The sequence below is a fragment of the Monoraphidium neglectum genome (assembly GCF_000611645.1).
Source record: "Monoraphidium neglectum strain SAG 48.87 unplaced genomic scaffold scaffold01502, whole genome shotgun sequence".
In the NCBI taxonomy this organism is placed as follows: Eukaryota; Viridiplantae; Chlorophyta; class Chlorophyceae; order Sphaeropleales; family Selenastraceae; genus Monoraphidium; species Monoraphidium neglectum.
Genome location: NW_014012126.1, coordinates 1 through 13,113, shown reverse-complemented (window position 1 = coordinate 13,113; position 13,113 = coordinate 1). Strand labels below are relative to the sequence as shown.

General features: G+C 65.0%; 2 protein-coding genes across 2 annotated transcripts in view; one reads left to right on the top strand and one right to left on the bottom strand.

The window, feature by feature from the left end:
• The window catches only part of MNEG_8097 (hypothetical protein), a gene marked incomplete at both ends in the record, with an annotated part of 1,394 nt that extends 952 nt beyond the window's left edge, over positions 1–442 (top strand). Inside the window, one exon of the mRNA XM_014043431.1 lies at positions 326–442. Coding sequence (XP_013898885.1) covers positions 326–442 — 117 coding nt within the window. The remainder of the gene's footprint in view (positions 1–325) is intronic.
• Positions 443–12,233: 11,791 nt separating this feature from the next.
• Positions 12,234–12,893, bottom strand: MNEG_8096 (hypothetical protein; the record flags this gene model as incomplete). The annotated part of the gene is made up of 2 exons (XM_014043430.1): positions 12,234–12,489; positions 12,889–12,893. 2 exons carry the CDS (start codon positions 12,891–12,893, stop codon positions 12,234–12,236), a joined length of 261 nt encoding a protein of 86 aa, XP_013898884.1.
• Positions 12,894–13,113: the final 220 nt, after the last annotated feature.

Here is a 13,113-nt window from a genome sequence, read left to right as displayed (position 1 = left end):
GGGGGGGGGGGGGGGGGGGGTTGGGGTCCTCACGGGGTTTGGTGCGGATGGGGTTGTAAAGGATTGCTGCAGATTGGATTACGTGGCCTCCTGAGGGGTAAGGCTGGGTTGGATCATGGGCTGTGGGCAGCATTAGCTGCAGGGGCAGGGAGGGCAACTCACATGCTGCAGGGCACAGCCTTTGCTGCGAGCCGCCATCGTCGCTGCTCCGAAGCGTGCGGGCTTCTCACGCGATCGCGTTCGTACGGCTGCCGTACCCCTGGCCTGTGACGTGCACGCGGCAACTCTGAAACGAGCACGTGCGGCTTGTGACTCCTTTTCACAGGGCAAGTCTGGCCCCATCGCGTTTGACACGTACGGCGATCTGAAATACGACCCGACAACCTCGTACGACACGGCGGAGTTCAACAAGGACGGGCAGATCGTAAACGTGGACCTCTAGAGGCCCTGATGACGCACAGTGACGCTGTCGGCGACGGGGGGCATCCACTTGTGGCAGGCGGCGCGGTGTCTCGAGCGGGCTGGCGGGTTCAGGGCTCCGCACTGGCGGGCGGGGCAACGCGGCCGCGGCTGGCCGTAGGTGGTCGCCCGCTGGCGCGGGTTGCCGTGCAGAGCGGGTCGCGTGCGACAGGCGCGGACGCAGCTATGGGGCCGCGCGTCTTTGTGGTGTGGTGGGCCCTTGAACTTCTTACGTTGCAGCACTGGAAGCAGAGGGGAGACAAGAGGCGGAGCAAGGTCCTTGGGGCGGCGCCACGGCCCGAATGTCGCCTCCTGGCTCACTTGGCAGCACGCACGCGTCTCCCGCCAAATCGGCGCGCGCGCTGCCGACGGGTCAAGAAGAACTTTCTGTGTGCTGGCGCCTTGTTTGATTCGCGGCGCTGCCAAAATACAGAACTACTACACATGACATTGCGTGCAACTTCAGTGCTTGCTGCTGTTGACGGTGCCCCGCCGACGCGGCTCGTGGAATCAGGCCTGCGATCTGACAGATCAGGGGTTTCGCGCATCAGACCAATCATGTCTGTAAAGAGCGTGGCCTGAGTGTTGTGCAGGACCCACTTTGGCAAGCTTGAGTTCGTGGGAGTGATGCAGCATCGGCCTGGCCATGTGAGCAGTTCTCTGCAGTTGATCACAAGGGCGCTCGCGGCAGTGTGCACGTGGCAAAACAGTATGTTTGAGCGCACCGTTGAAATGTGAAATGCCCGGTGTCTCACTTGTACCACTGCTGCTACGAGATTGTAGAGCTTGTCAGCGGATCCACGGCTGGTGGATCAGTCATTCCCGCCCGCGGCCTTCCCGAGTGACTCAACGGGGCGATATCAGGGTGCCAGCCGGGCGAACTGCCTGAAAGGTTTTAAACGATTTGTGAAGCGATCACGTCGACACTAGCACAAGAAAGGGCACAAATTTGACCGTCAACCGCGGCAGCCCTGGCCCCGGTGGCAGCATGTCTCACAAAGATGGTGGAGACGTGGGAACCTCCGAAGATATTCACGACAACGGCGTGGGCCTTCTGCGGCCACGCACAGCCATAGGGCGAGCACCGACGGCATCGATGGCACGGCAGCGAAGCACGCAAGTACTGCAGCGCAGCGGATCACGCTCATCAGAGCGTATGGACACCGGCCGCTCCAGCAGATCGCCGCTGCTGACGCCAGAGGCAAACGAGCGGCGGCGCACTTGGCAAAAGGCATGCGGGGCGGCGGCGGCCTGTGCATCGCTGGCGGCAGTGCTGCTGCTGACTGTCATGCAGCTGGCGCAAAGGTGCGTTCGAAATGCCTTCAAAGCTACGCTTGGCAGCGCGCATGTACAGCTTAGGACTGCATGCAAATGCAACATACACTAGATGGAATTTGCCTTGAGCAGCTATGTGTGGGTGCATAGGGGTGTGTGTCTGTATGTGTGAGTGTGTCAGTGTGAATGTGTGAGTGTGTGTATTTGTGTAAGTGTGTGTAGTTGTGTGTGTAAAGTATGTCTGTGTGTGTGTGTGTCTGTGTGTGTGTCTGTGTGTGTGTGTCTGTGTGTGTGTCTGTGTGTGTGCGCGCACGCACGCATGCACATGTGCACGCGCCAGCAGAAAATACACGAGCAAGGCGGGCCCGATGCATGGCCGCCCGCCCTCCGTGCGCGCGCAGACCCCCGTTGTCCACAGATGTCCACGCTGCAGCGGGGCCAAGCGGGGCCGGCCGTCATGCCACCTCTTCAGACGGCCTGCTGCTTGTTCATGGGTCGCAGCCGGCGTCGGCACGGCGCCTGCACGACCACGACCCCAGCCAGGACGGTGTGTGGCTGGAATCATGCGATTGCACACAGCAACATCTCGCCATTAAAGCAACACTGTACCGCTGCTTCATGGCGCCAGGGAGACCGCAGGAGGCATGACGCCTGCTGGCGGCTGCAAAGCGCCGCAGCTGGCCACGCTTTTTGTCCACGGGCCGCCAAGCGGATGCCGCGCCATGGCGAAGGCTTCCGCGGCACCACGCTCGCCCGCAGGGTCCGGCCCGAGCTTTGCAAACCCCTAAAACTGCCCACGCCCGTTACGGACGCCCCCTTGCAGCCTGTGAAGGCACGCGCTGCGGCATATCTTGCTGCCAGGTGGGGTTCAAAGCAGCTGCCCGCCTGACTCTGCGGTACCGGGCCAAAACTCATCTTTTGCACGCAAGCGTGTGCGCGGCACTCTATGAGGACAACCGAGCACGTGCAAGTAATTTTCCACCAGATTTCTCTCAAGCCCTGATCTTTTGAGGCCTAAACTCCATCAACCCCCCTTGGTTTGTGAGCAGAGCTGGGAGACGTGCTTTGCGGGGGACTGCTGCCCAGCCGCCAGGATCTGCGGCTCCACCTGCTGCCCAGACGGCTTCTCCTGCGTGGGCGGCACCTGCTGCCCGCTGAGCCAGGCCGGCGGCGGCGGCTGCTGCGCGGCGGGGCAGTCATACACCGCGGACGGCTGCTGCAACAGGGAGTTTGCGTGCGGGAACCAGTGCTGTACAGAGGGCGAGTGTGACCCGATCACCCAGAGGTGCTGCGCCAGGGGTGAGCACAAGGGGGTGCGGGATGTAGTACCCTTGCCCACGCGAATCCTATGAACATAGCCGTGCGCTGCCTCATTTCCAGCCCGCCGGGGTTGCAAGGGCACAGGGAGGGTAGGCGGGGCGAGCTGGCCGGTTTTTGTAGCTGTTAGCCCGGGTGGCCGCAGCCACCGCCGTGCGAATCAATCAACATCGCCGCGCACGCCCGCGGCACCGCCCGTCCCCAGGCGGCGTGATCAAGACCCAGATGGGCGGCTGCTGCCCGCCAGAGGCCATGTGCCAAAACACATACTCAGGCGCCTTCTGCTGCCCCACCGGCACGCGCTGCTTCTCCGGCAGCTGCAAGGACAGCCGCACCTTTTCATGGCTGGCCACATGTGACTCCAGCAAGCTGGTGCGCGGGGTGCTGCTATCATTGCGGTTGAGTCCCCACCCTGTGATGCGAGGGCGCCGCACCACCGGCCTCGACTAGCCCAGGGGCGCGGTCGGCGCGGGTGCGGGCACGCATGGATGTGCTGGCATGGCAGGGCGCTGGGGGCCCTGATGCGCTCGAAAGAGTGGATGGTGAAGGCGCTGCTCGTGCTTGCCACGCTCTCGCTCTCGCAGTGCGGGACGTCGTCAGAGCAGGCGTGCTGCACGCAGGACGAGAGCTGCTTTGAGAACAACCGCTGCTGCAAGTTGTCCAACACGTGGGTGTGGGCGCGGCACAAGCGTGGATGTACAGCAGTACGTGGAGGGGGTTGGCGGGGGGATGGACGGGCAGCAGACGACACTGGGGCAATTATTTTACAAGCAATTACCTGCGTGAGCGCGCACGTGCGCGCGCGTGCGCGCGCACGAACGCACACGCACACACACACACACACACACACACACACACACACACACACACACAGCAACACACACACACACACACACACACATATGTGCGATAACCCATACATTCACCCACATGCACGTCAGCGCACCTCCCTCCACACATGTTTTGCGGCCAAACCCACAATGTCTTGCAGGTGCGGCACTGGCTGCTGTCGTGCCGGCGAGACGTGCTGCGGCGGGAGCCAGTGCTGCGGAGCCGGCCAGCAGTGCATCCGTGGGCAGTGCTACGGGCAGGGGTCCATCGAGTGAGTGCAGGATGTGGCCATGATTGTTGCGCGGATAGCAAGTTTGTTCAATTGCTTGAGCAGTCGCCAACGATGCATTATAACATACGCGTGCGCAGACCCAACCACGCGTGCATACGTGTGCGCACACACACGCACACATACACACGCACACACGACCCACATAAAAAACAAACGCAGGTGCGGCGGCACGGTCTGCAACCCTGGCGACATGTGCATCGCGAACAACATCTGCTGCGGCCCTGGCGCCCAGCTGTGCGGGGGCCGGTGCTGCGACGGCGCGTCCATATGCCTGAGAAACCAGTGCGTCCAACAGGGGTCATCCGAATGCGCCGGCACCATCTGTGAGAGCGCGGCGAGCGGGAGGGGGAAGGTAGCGGAACTTCAGTCGCATGCAACCATTGTGGGAGCTGTACAGGGGGGGGAGGAAATCTGAATGGGAGCGGGTTGCCAGCAGGTCTGAAGGGGTATGCAGTGAGCTGGGCGGGGGCGGCTGCAGCAAGCACACGCCTCAACATACGCCGGGGTTGCCTTGCCGCTTGCTTCCCGTGCTGCGCCCCGCGAGCGCCCGGGTCACCACCCGGCACCCCTAAACCCGGACGTCGCATGCGATTTTCCCCTGGTGCCAGGCCCGCCGGGGACGACCTGCCAGGGGTCTGTCTGCTGCCCCGCCGCCAGCGTGGGCTGCGGCGGCCGCTGCTGCCCGCCCGAAAACCAGTGCCAGCGCGGCCAGTGCGTGCCTCCGGGCATGCAGATGTGCACATGTGAGTGGATTGATGGTGGTGGGGGGTTTGCATGGCGGGGGGAGGCACGGGGATCTCCCGAGGAGCTGCAGCAGCATATGAGACCGGCTCGCCGCTCTGCCTCTGCGGCCACTGGTGTTACGCCGCCCGTATGGAGCAGCTTCTGCCCGGCTTCCGCGGGGCTGTCGCATGCCTGCAGCAGCGAATTGGCGGAACGCGCACTTGCAACAACCGGGCCCGATGCGCTCTGCGCCGACGCTGCCGACCGCGCCCGCATCGCGCCGCACCCTCGCAGCCGGCGTCCAGTGCCCGGCGTCCGACAGCTGCTGCGGCGGCAGCTGCTGCGGTCCCGGCTCGGTGAGCGCCTGGGGCGCTGACGCCGCGCTGCCCGCGGCTGAACGCGGGGCGCAACCTCGGATGCCGGCTGCACTACTTGACCTGGTGCAACTGCTGCATGTTTGCTTGCAGCTGCCCATTTGCGCATGATCGTACCCCGGAAGAATGGTGAACTCAGGATGCCACAATGCATAAGGCGCAACGCCCTGGTCACGTTTTGGCAGCAACCATGGCGAGGGCGATAGGGTTTAGGCAACCGGGTTGAGGAGCGCCACAGCATTTGACTGACCCCAAACATCCACTCTTCCCTTGCCGATGGTCTCGGACAGAACTGCAACAACGGCCAGTGCTGCGCCGGCCCGGTCTGCAACGGCCAGTGCTGTGGGGCTGGGCAATACTGTGAGTGCCGCGGGCACCTGTCATCGCCGGCCGTGCCTGGTCAACTGCGCTGTAACTTGCATGGGCATCGGAATAGTCCACACGCCTGGTTTGGTCCTGATCACAACCAAGCACCGCCGTATATGGGGCCCATACATATGCACCTCTATCCGCTCCCCCACGCAGGCGGCTTCGGCGGCTTCGGCGGCGGCTTTGGGGGCGGCTTCGGCGGCGGCTGGCGCGGGGGCGGCTTTGGCGGCGGGCAGGCGTGCTGCTCTCCCGGGTTCCCTGGGTGCTGATGTCAGCGCCAAAGGTGGTCGAGCCGCATGCAGGGGACAGGCCACGCGCAGGCAAGGCCCCGGCCGCGCACAGCCCCTGGAAGTGTGGTCAGCGCTGCCCGCTAGCCCCTGGCCGGCGCCAGGCCAGGCACAAACTCAGGAAACAGCAGGAACAGAGTGTATGATATGACTATGTATTGTGCGGTTGAATTTGAACCCAGAACTATGACGCGAGGCGGGAAGAAGGCGCCGACGCGACCCGGCGGTTTGTGCCTGTGAATCGCCGGCTGCTCAGCGGCCGCAGTCTGCCGCTTGCGCCCCCCTTTGCCGGCTTCCTCGGGCGTGTTGCAGTGGCGGCGCGGTCCCCCCCGCCCCTGATGGCCTGGAGTCTGTGCGATTGCATGCAGCTTTGAGCCGGTTTTCGGCCCACGCCTGTTTGATCTAGCCCAGGGTCAAGTACCCATCCAGGGTGCGGGCTCGGCTCTCGCAGCAAAGCACTGCGCTCTCCCTTACACTCGTTTTCGGCTACGAGCGGCCCGTTGGCGCTGCGGCACGGCCGTGTCGTCGCCTTCCCTGTCTCAGCATCCCCCCCGTGCACCGGACGTGGTTGCTTGTGCATTGTGATGGGCATCCCTGCATTCCGTGGCCCCCGCACGGCCGCGGCAGCATTCAGATCTGATGATGAATCATATAGATCCGCACTGCAGGTTTGGCGCGATGAATTACGCGTCGTCACTGGAGGCACCTGGGAAGGTCCGGTGCTGAGCGCGCGCGCAGCTTCCGAACACCTGTGCGGCTGGGCTATGGGCACGCGCCTGACCTGGCGCAGCTGCTTCAGGTACAGGGCATACAGGAGCTCAGAAGCGAGACAAGTATCACCCGATTTGAACCCCCGACGTGCCTGTGTAACCCCGCGACACAAGGTTGACGAACCGAGCACGCGCCCGAGCCAAACCCGCGGGTCCGGGTCGGAGGGAGGTGTGAACTGACAAAAATTTCCTGATCGAATTGTTAAGGCGGGCGGTCATTGGCAAGTGTGCCCGTTCAGGTGGTGCACAGGTGACCTACCCCTGGTAGCGGGCGGCGCCGGCAGAGACCGTATCGGACAGGGGGCGCCCGCGCTCTGGGCCGCCACATCAGAGTATGATGGCGTCGAGAAGAGGAGGCAGATGGGGATCTTATATTGTGCCCTGTACAGCCGCACGGCGCTCGAGAGGGCGGAGGACGCGCCTCGCAGCGACCGCTACGCTGCTGATCTTCCTGTCAGCATGTTCGACTGCGGCAAGCAGGTGGGCGCCAGGGCCAGACTGGCTGGATGCTGGGTGTCAACTTGCCCGCCAGAGAAGCTCCGTCAATAGGCCCTTTGCAGCCACGGCAACCCCGCCTTGCTGGCTGCCAACGCGCACACCCACTCCCCGCCGCAGCCGCTTGCGCCTGCTCTTGTCAACGGCGGCAGCATCTGTGGTTGTTCGACCCTGGATCCCAGCCCCTCAGGGCTGTGCGCAGCCCTCACGCGTCATCTGCGCGCCCCACCCAATACACCATGCAGAATCCTGTGTGAGCACGCCACCAGCGACAGCAGCTTGGCAGCGCTGGCGCCCGGGCTGGCGGCCGCGCGCCGCCTGCGCGACTTCGACCCCAGCCAGGCCCGTGAGTCGCGGCATGGCGCGCCCCACACCCTGACAATTGACGCCCGCTGCTTCGCCGTGCGCCCCAGCTTCGGCTGATCTCCGTCCGCCAACCTGTGTCCCGGATTTTCTACAGCCCAACATCACGAAACAACACGCCCGGACTGCGAACTCCCTTACTCCCGACGCCGCCTCCTCATGCGCCCCCTCCCCAGCGTGCGACCAGGGCATGCGCTGCGGCGTCGACTGCTGCAAGTCTTGGGAGTCCTGTGTCGGCGGCACCTGCTGCCCGGCCACCCGCATCTGCGACGGCGGCGTCTGCTGCCCAGACGGCTTCACCTGCACCGGCAAGACCTGCTGCCCCGCCAACCAGGCCTCCGGCGGCGCCTGCTGCCCGGCGGGGCAGCTGCGGACGGACCAGGGCTGCTGCAGGCGCGAGAGCGTGTGCGGGTCGACCTGCTGCACAGAGGGCGAGTGCGACCCGGTCAGCCAGAGGTGCTGCGCAAAGGGTGAGCGCAGGGCAGGTGCACGCAGCACAGGGCCGCGCGTGCAACCCGCTGGCTGGGCTATCTTGGGCACCTGCTGGGCGGCGCTGCAGTGGGCGTGCGGGGATCAAGCACGAGCGCGCGTAGTCTACCCGCGCACCTCGCCCGACGAAAGCGAAGCAAACCTTTGCTTACGCGGGGTCCCGACCATCCTCCGCAACTCACACCTTGCTGCTCCGCCCAACCCCAGGCGGCGTGATCAAGACTCAGCTTGGCGGCTGCTGCCCTCCAGAGGCCATCTGCCAGACCGCCTTCTCAGGCGCATTCTGCTGCCCCACCGGCAGCCGCTGCCTCAACGGCGCCTGCACCGACACCCGCACGTTTGCGTGGCTCTCCACCTGTGATCAAGACAAGCTGGTGGGTGGCTTCAGGGGTGTGGAGGGTCTGCTGTCTCTCAGGGTGCCTTGTGCAGTGGTTTTGGCCTGCACACATGGACACGTGCAAGTGCATACGCACACATGCACACGCAGCCGATCTAAATAGGCCAGTGTCGACTGCGCCGCTGGCCCTCCTGTGGGCGTGCTGCGATGCCCGGCACGGGCCACGTGCTGGGACTTGCGGGGCTGCGCTTGCTCCGTGCTCGCCAGGTGTAAACGGCGCAGCATGGCGCCAAAGTGTCAAAGGGACGGCCGCTGCTGTCTCCCTCTTCCTCGGTCTCGTCGTCTCACCTGCCCGCTTCTCCGCCCTGCCCCGGCCTGCCTGCATCGACCACACACAGTGCGGGCCGCAAGCCACGCAGGCCTGCTGCGGGCCCCAGGAGTTCTGTCTGGCCGGCAAGAGCTGCTGCAGACAGACGGCGCTCTGCGGAAATGAGTGCTGCCAGCAGCAGGGCCAGACGTGCTGCGGCGGCAACAAGTGCTGCAAGAGCGGCCAGAGCTGCATACGCGGGGCGTGCTACGACCAGGGCGCGAGAGAGTGAGCGATGGTGACGTCAGCACTCGCCGCTCGGCCCCCTTGCGGCGGCAGTGCGACCGCCACCTTGGGTCTTGCCCGACCCCCGCGCAGGTCATAGACACATGCGCGCGTGAGTGCGTCTGCAAAGTTTGGTCTATCAATCATCTACCGGACGCGCATCTCCTGCACCGCCCAGCCAAAGCGATGATCACCAATCTCGTGCACATGCAGGTGTGGCGACCGGGTGTGCCTGGCGGGCGAGGACTGCATCGCCAGCGGGGTGTGCTGCGCCGCGGGGTCGCGCCTGTGCGGCGGGAGGTGCTGCGGCGGTACGTCCCCCTGCATCCTGAACCAGTGCGTCGCGGAGGGCTCGACAGAGTGCTCCGGCACCATATGTGAGCGCGGGCACTGCTTCTGCCGCTGATGGGTCTGTCGGCGGGCCGAGGAAACGGGGGCAGCAGGGAGAGCCTGGCGATGCCCCCGCTGCTCACTGAGCATGCTGGTTGGCCACCAGGGTATGCGTGGGCTTAGGGTCGGCCGCGCACGCCGTGGCGGCGCCACACGGCCATCATACCCCTCACACGCCGCCGTCCAGATTGGCCGTCCTGATGTTCTTGGGACCCAGGTTGTTGAGACCTGTACCTTCCCGTCACTCCCCGACTCACCAGGCCCGCCCGGCACGTCCTGCAAGGGCAACACGTGCTGCCCCAGTGACAACGTCAGCTGCGGGAACAAGTGCGCGCCCCCCTGGGAACCGACTGCGACCGACGGGCCGTCTCAGACGTCAGTGGCGTGCCACTCGTGAATGCAACGCAGTCGTTGCCGTGTAACAGCCTCGTGCGCGCAGCGTCACACGGACCAGCCTGCGCCTGGGGCGTTCCTCTTGAGTGCGTTCTTGCTGATGCACACCTTCTCACCCCCCCCCCCCAATGCGCTCGTCCGCCACTCCCAGGTGCTGCCCCAGGGACAACACATGCCAGCAGAACCAGTGCGTGCCACCCAACACGCAGTTATGCCCCGGTGAGCGCTCTGATGCCGCGCACGCCCCATCTTGCATGATTCTTGCACGGGGAGCTCCTCAATTCAACACGCTATCGATGGCGTTTGTTCACCGTAGAGCGTGGCAGCGAAGAGACCCACCGCTGACTCGGCCGCTTCTTCAACGGCGTTCGCCACGCACCCCGCCCCACTGCTCCCCAGGCGGCGTGCAGTGCCCGATCACCAGCAGCTGCTGCGGCAGCTCCTGCTGCCCCTCAGGCTCGGTGAGCACGCCCGCGCAGCCCCCTTAGCAGGGAGTGCCGCGCACCTCGCCGCACCCGTGTTGCGCGGCCGGTGCGGCAACGTGCCAGCGCTCCTGGCGCTGTTGAGATGGCGGGCCGGCGGGCGTCAGGAACGACCTGGCGTTGTGGAGCGCCACCCTGGGCCGTCGGATACTATTGGAGCGCCGCCCATCCCCACTCCTGCAAACGATTTTGCACCGCCGCAGATGTTTTGTGCATGGCTCACAGATGCTATTTGGCCTGAGTCTGGTGTGCTGTGCCGTCGCCTACGTGACCACCCCGCTGCCCATGCACCCCACTGCGCGCAGACTTGCCAGAACAACATTTGCTGCAGCGGGCCGATATGCGGGGGTACTTGCTGCTCGGCGGGCCAACGATGTGAGTGTGCATGTCACGCGCAATATCAAACCATCAGCTGTGGCCGCAATCCATCACAGGGGGTTGCGTCCGCCCTTCAGTCAGGCACATGCCAGCGAGAGCCTCTGCTCAGGCGCCTGCAACTGCCCCATTGCACACTGTGCACACTACACCTACCTCTTTCATGCGGCCCACCTGAAGGAGTGGCCGCCCTGCACTCGCACAAACCCGGTCATCTCCCTTGCCTTATGCAGGTGGCAGCGGCGGCTGGGGCGGGTTCGGCTTTTTCGGCGGCGGCGGGTCCCAGACCTGCTGCAACTCAGGCGTGTTTTGCTGACACGGTCCACATGTGTGTGCGCACACGACTGGGCCAGCCTTTGGCACGAGCAGTGGGTCCATCTGTCGGTTGAACACAACTGTTGCAATTGCTAGCAGCATCAGGCTCACTTTGCGCGCGAGTGGGTGGCCGTCAATGCGGCTGTTAATTTCTCTGTGGATTTTTGTGCATATGGCATGTGAACCTGGGGCTGCGAAGCAATTCCCGACCTCAAACAAATTTGGATTTGCATTGCGAAAGAGCCGCTTGGCTCCGGCGCGTTCGCGCTAGCGGACAGCATCGGGCGCCCCATCCCCGCCCCGCCCACAGTGAACTGCGGGCCGCGCCGCTGGCGCGGCGGCTGGCCGACGCCAGTGCCCGTTCCGCTGCCGGTACCGTGGCCGGGGCGGTGGCGGTGGGGGGCGGCGCGCGGCCGACACGCTGTTGGCGGGCCACATTGAAGCACGTGTATTGCCGTAACAGCGGGTGATGCCGCGCTACGATCGTGTCGGCCCATGATGCAGCCATCAGTTCGACACTCAACACACGCAGCTGCCGGCACGGGGGCCGAGTCACGCACCCGTCGGGGCACCCGGCCGGGGCAACATGTTTTCTCGGTCTGCCTAGCTGTTGTTCACACACTTATTTCCACATCATCGCCCAGGCGGGAGAGGCTGGCGCTCCCTTTGTTATACCTTTTGCCCCCCCTTCGCCCCTGCGCGCCTCCAGTGCGCTTTTCACCGCGTCCCGTGAGTTCCGTTCGCCGCACCGCAGCGCTCGCCGATCGGTCGAGGCATTTGCACCGCCGAGCGACGCGCTAGATTCCGAATCGTGCTGTCCAAATGAGCTGCTGTGGCACACCACAGCTGGCAGGTTTTCGGCGGCCGGCTGCCGTTTCGGCCTGAACTCAACCCCTTGCTCTGTACGCTGACGCATCCTGGGTAATCCCTTCGGCATTGACTATCTGGCAACCCGACCTAGCAGCTCCACGCTCGGGCCCCATGGGGGAAGCCATGGCTGCGCAGAGTACCAGAAGCGCATTACAGACCGCAAGGTCCCTGCCCCACACAATAGGGGCCTCCGGCGCGCCGAGCACCGCTCAAGCTGCTCTTGCTGCTGCTGCTGCTGCTGCTGCTGCTGCGGCTGCTGCCGCCGCTCGAGGGCCGCCCGCCTCTCCCCTTCTACGCTGCCCCTCCGCCGCCGCCGCCGGATGACCGCAGCTCCCCGCCGCGCAGACGCGCCTCAGGGCCCCAGGCTTGCCGTTGAGCGGTGGGGCCGACCAGCCACCAGGCTGTAGGCCGCATCTCTGCCCGCAGAGCGGGCGCCTACTCGAAGCCGGAGGCAAAGGCCGCATTCGCCGTGGCGAACGCCTCGGGCGCGGGCGCGGCCTCGAAGCCCGTCGCGGGCACGGCCTCGAACCCGCCCTCGGCCGCCTCGAAGCCGGGCGCGGCGCCGCCGGTGGCGTCGTAGCCGGGCGCCGCGGCGGCCCAGTTGTCGGTGGCTGCGGGGGCGGGCAGGGCGCCAAACTCTCCGTAGTCGCCGGCCTCCTCCGCCTCGGCCTCCTTGGTCTCCTCGGGCTCCCTTTTGGGGGGGGGGTGAGGAGGGGTGGGACAGTGGTGGTGTGGGTGAGAGTGTCTTGAGTGTGACAGTGTCTGTGTTGGACACTGTGTGTGCAACAGTGTGTTGTGTGTGTGTTTGTATGTGCAACAGTGTGTGTGTGAGTGTGTGAGTGTGTGTGGGCATTGCACACGCAGTGGGGAGGGATGAGGGTACGTGGAAGGGGAGGGGGACAATGTGTGACTCAGGCCAGGTGCCCTCCCCAGCGAACGGTGAGTGGCGATGGCACGCGCGATGACAATGACTGTCCGAACACGTGTGAGTGGCGCTGCCCGCTGGCGGCTCGAAGCGCTGTCACCAGCCAGCAGGAAGCTGCCCAGGCCTGCTCCTGTTGCCGCGTCGCGCCATTGAAGCGTCCCGGACCGCATTCCCACGCCTGCCCAATTTTTGTGCCACGCCACTCCCACAAACCTCCTCCCTAGCACCGCCTGTACCACCTCAACACACAGATGCCTCAGCCCCTTGTCAAGCCCACACTCCAGGCCAGCAACCCCCGCTCCAAAGCCATCCCCTAAGCCTTCCCCCCTTTGATACCCCGCCGCCTTCATCGCCCCGGCCCCGAGCTCCTTCCCAAAGCCAACCCCACCC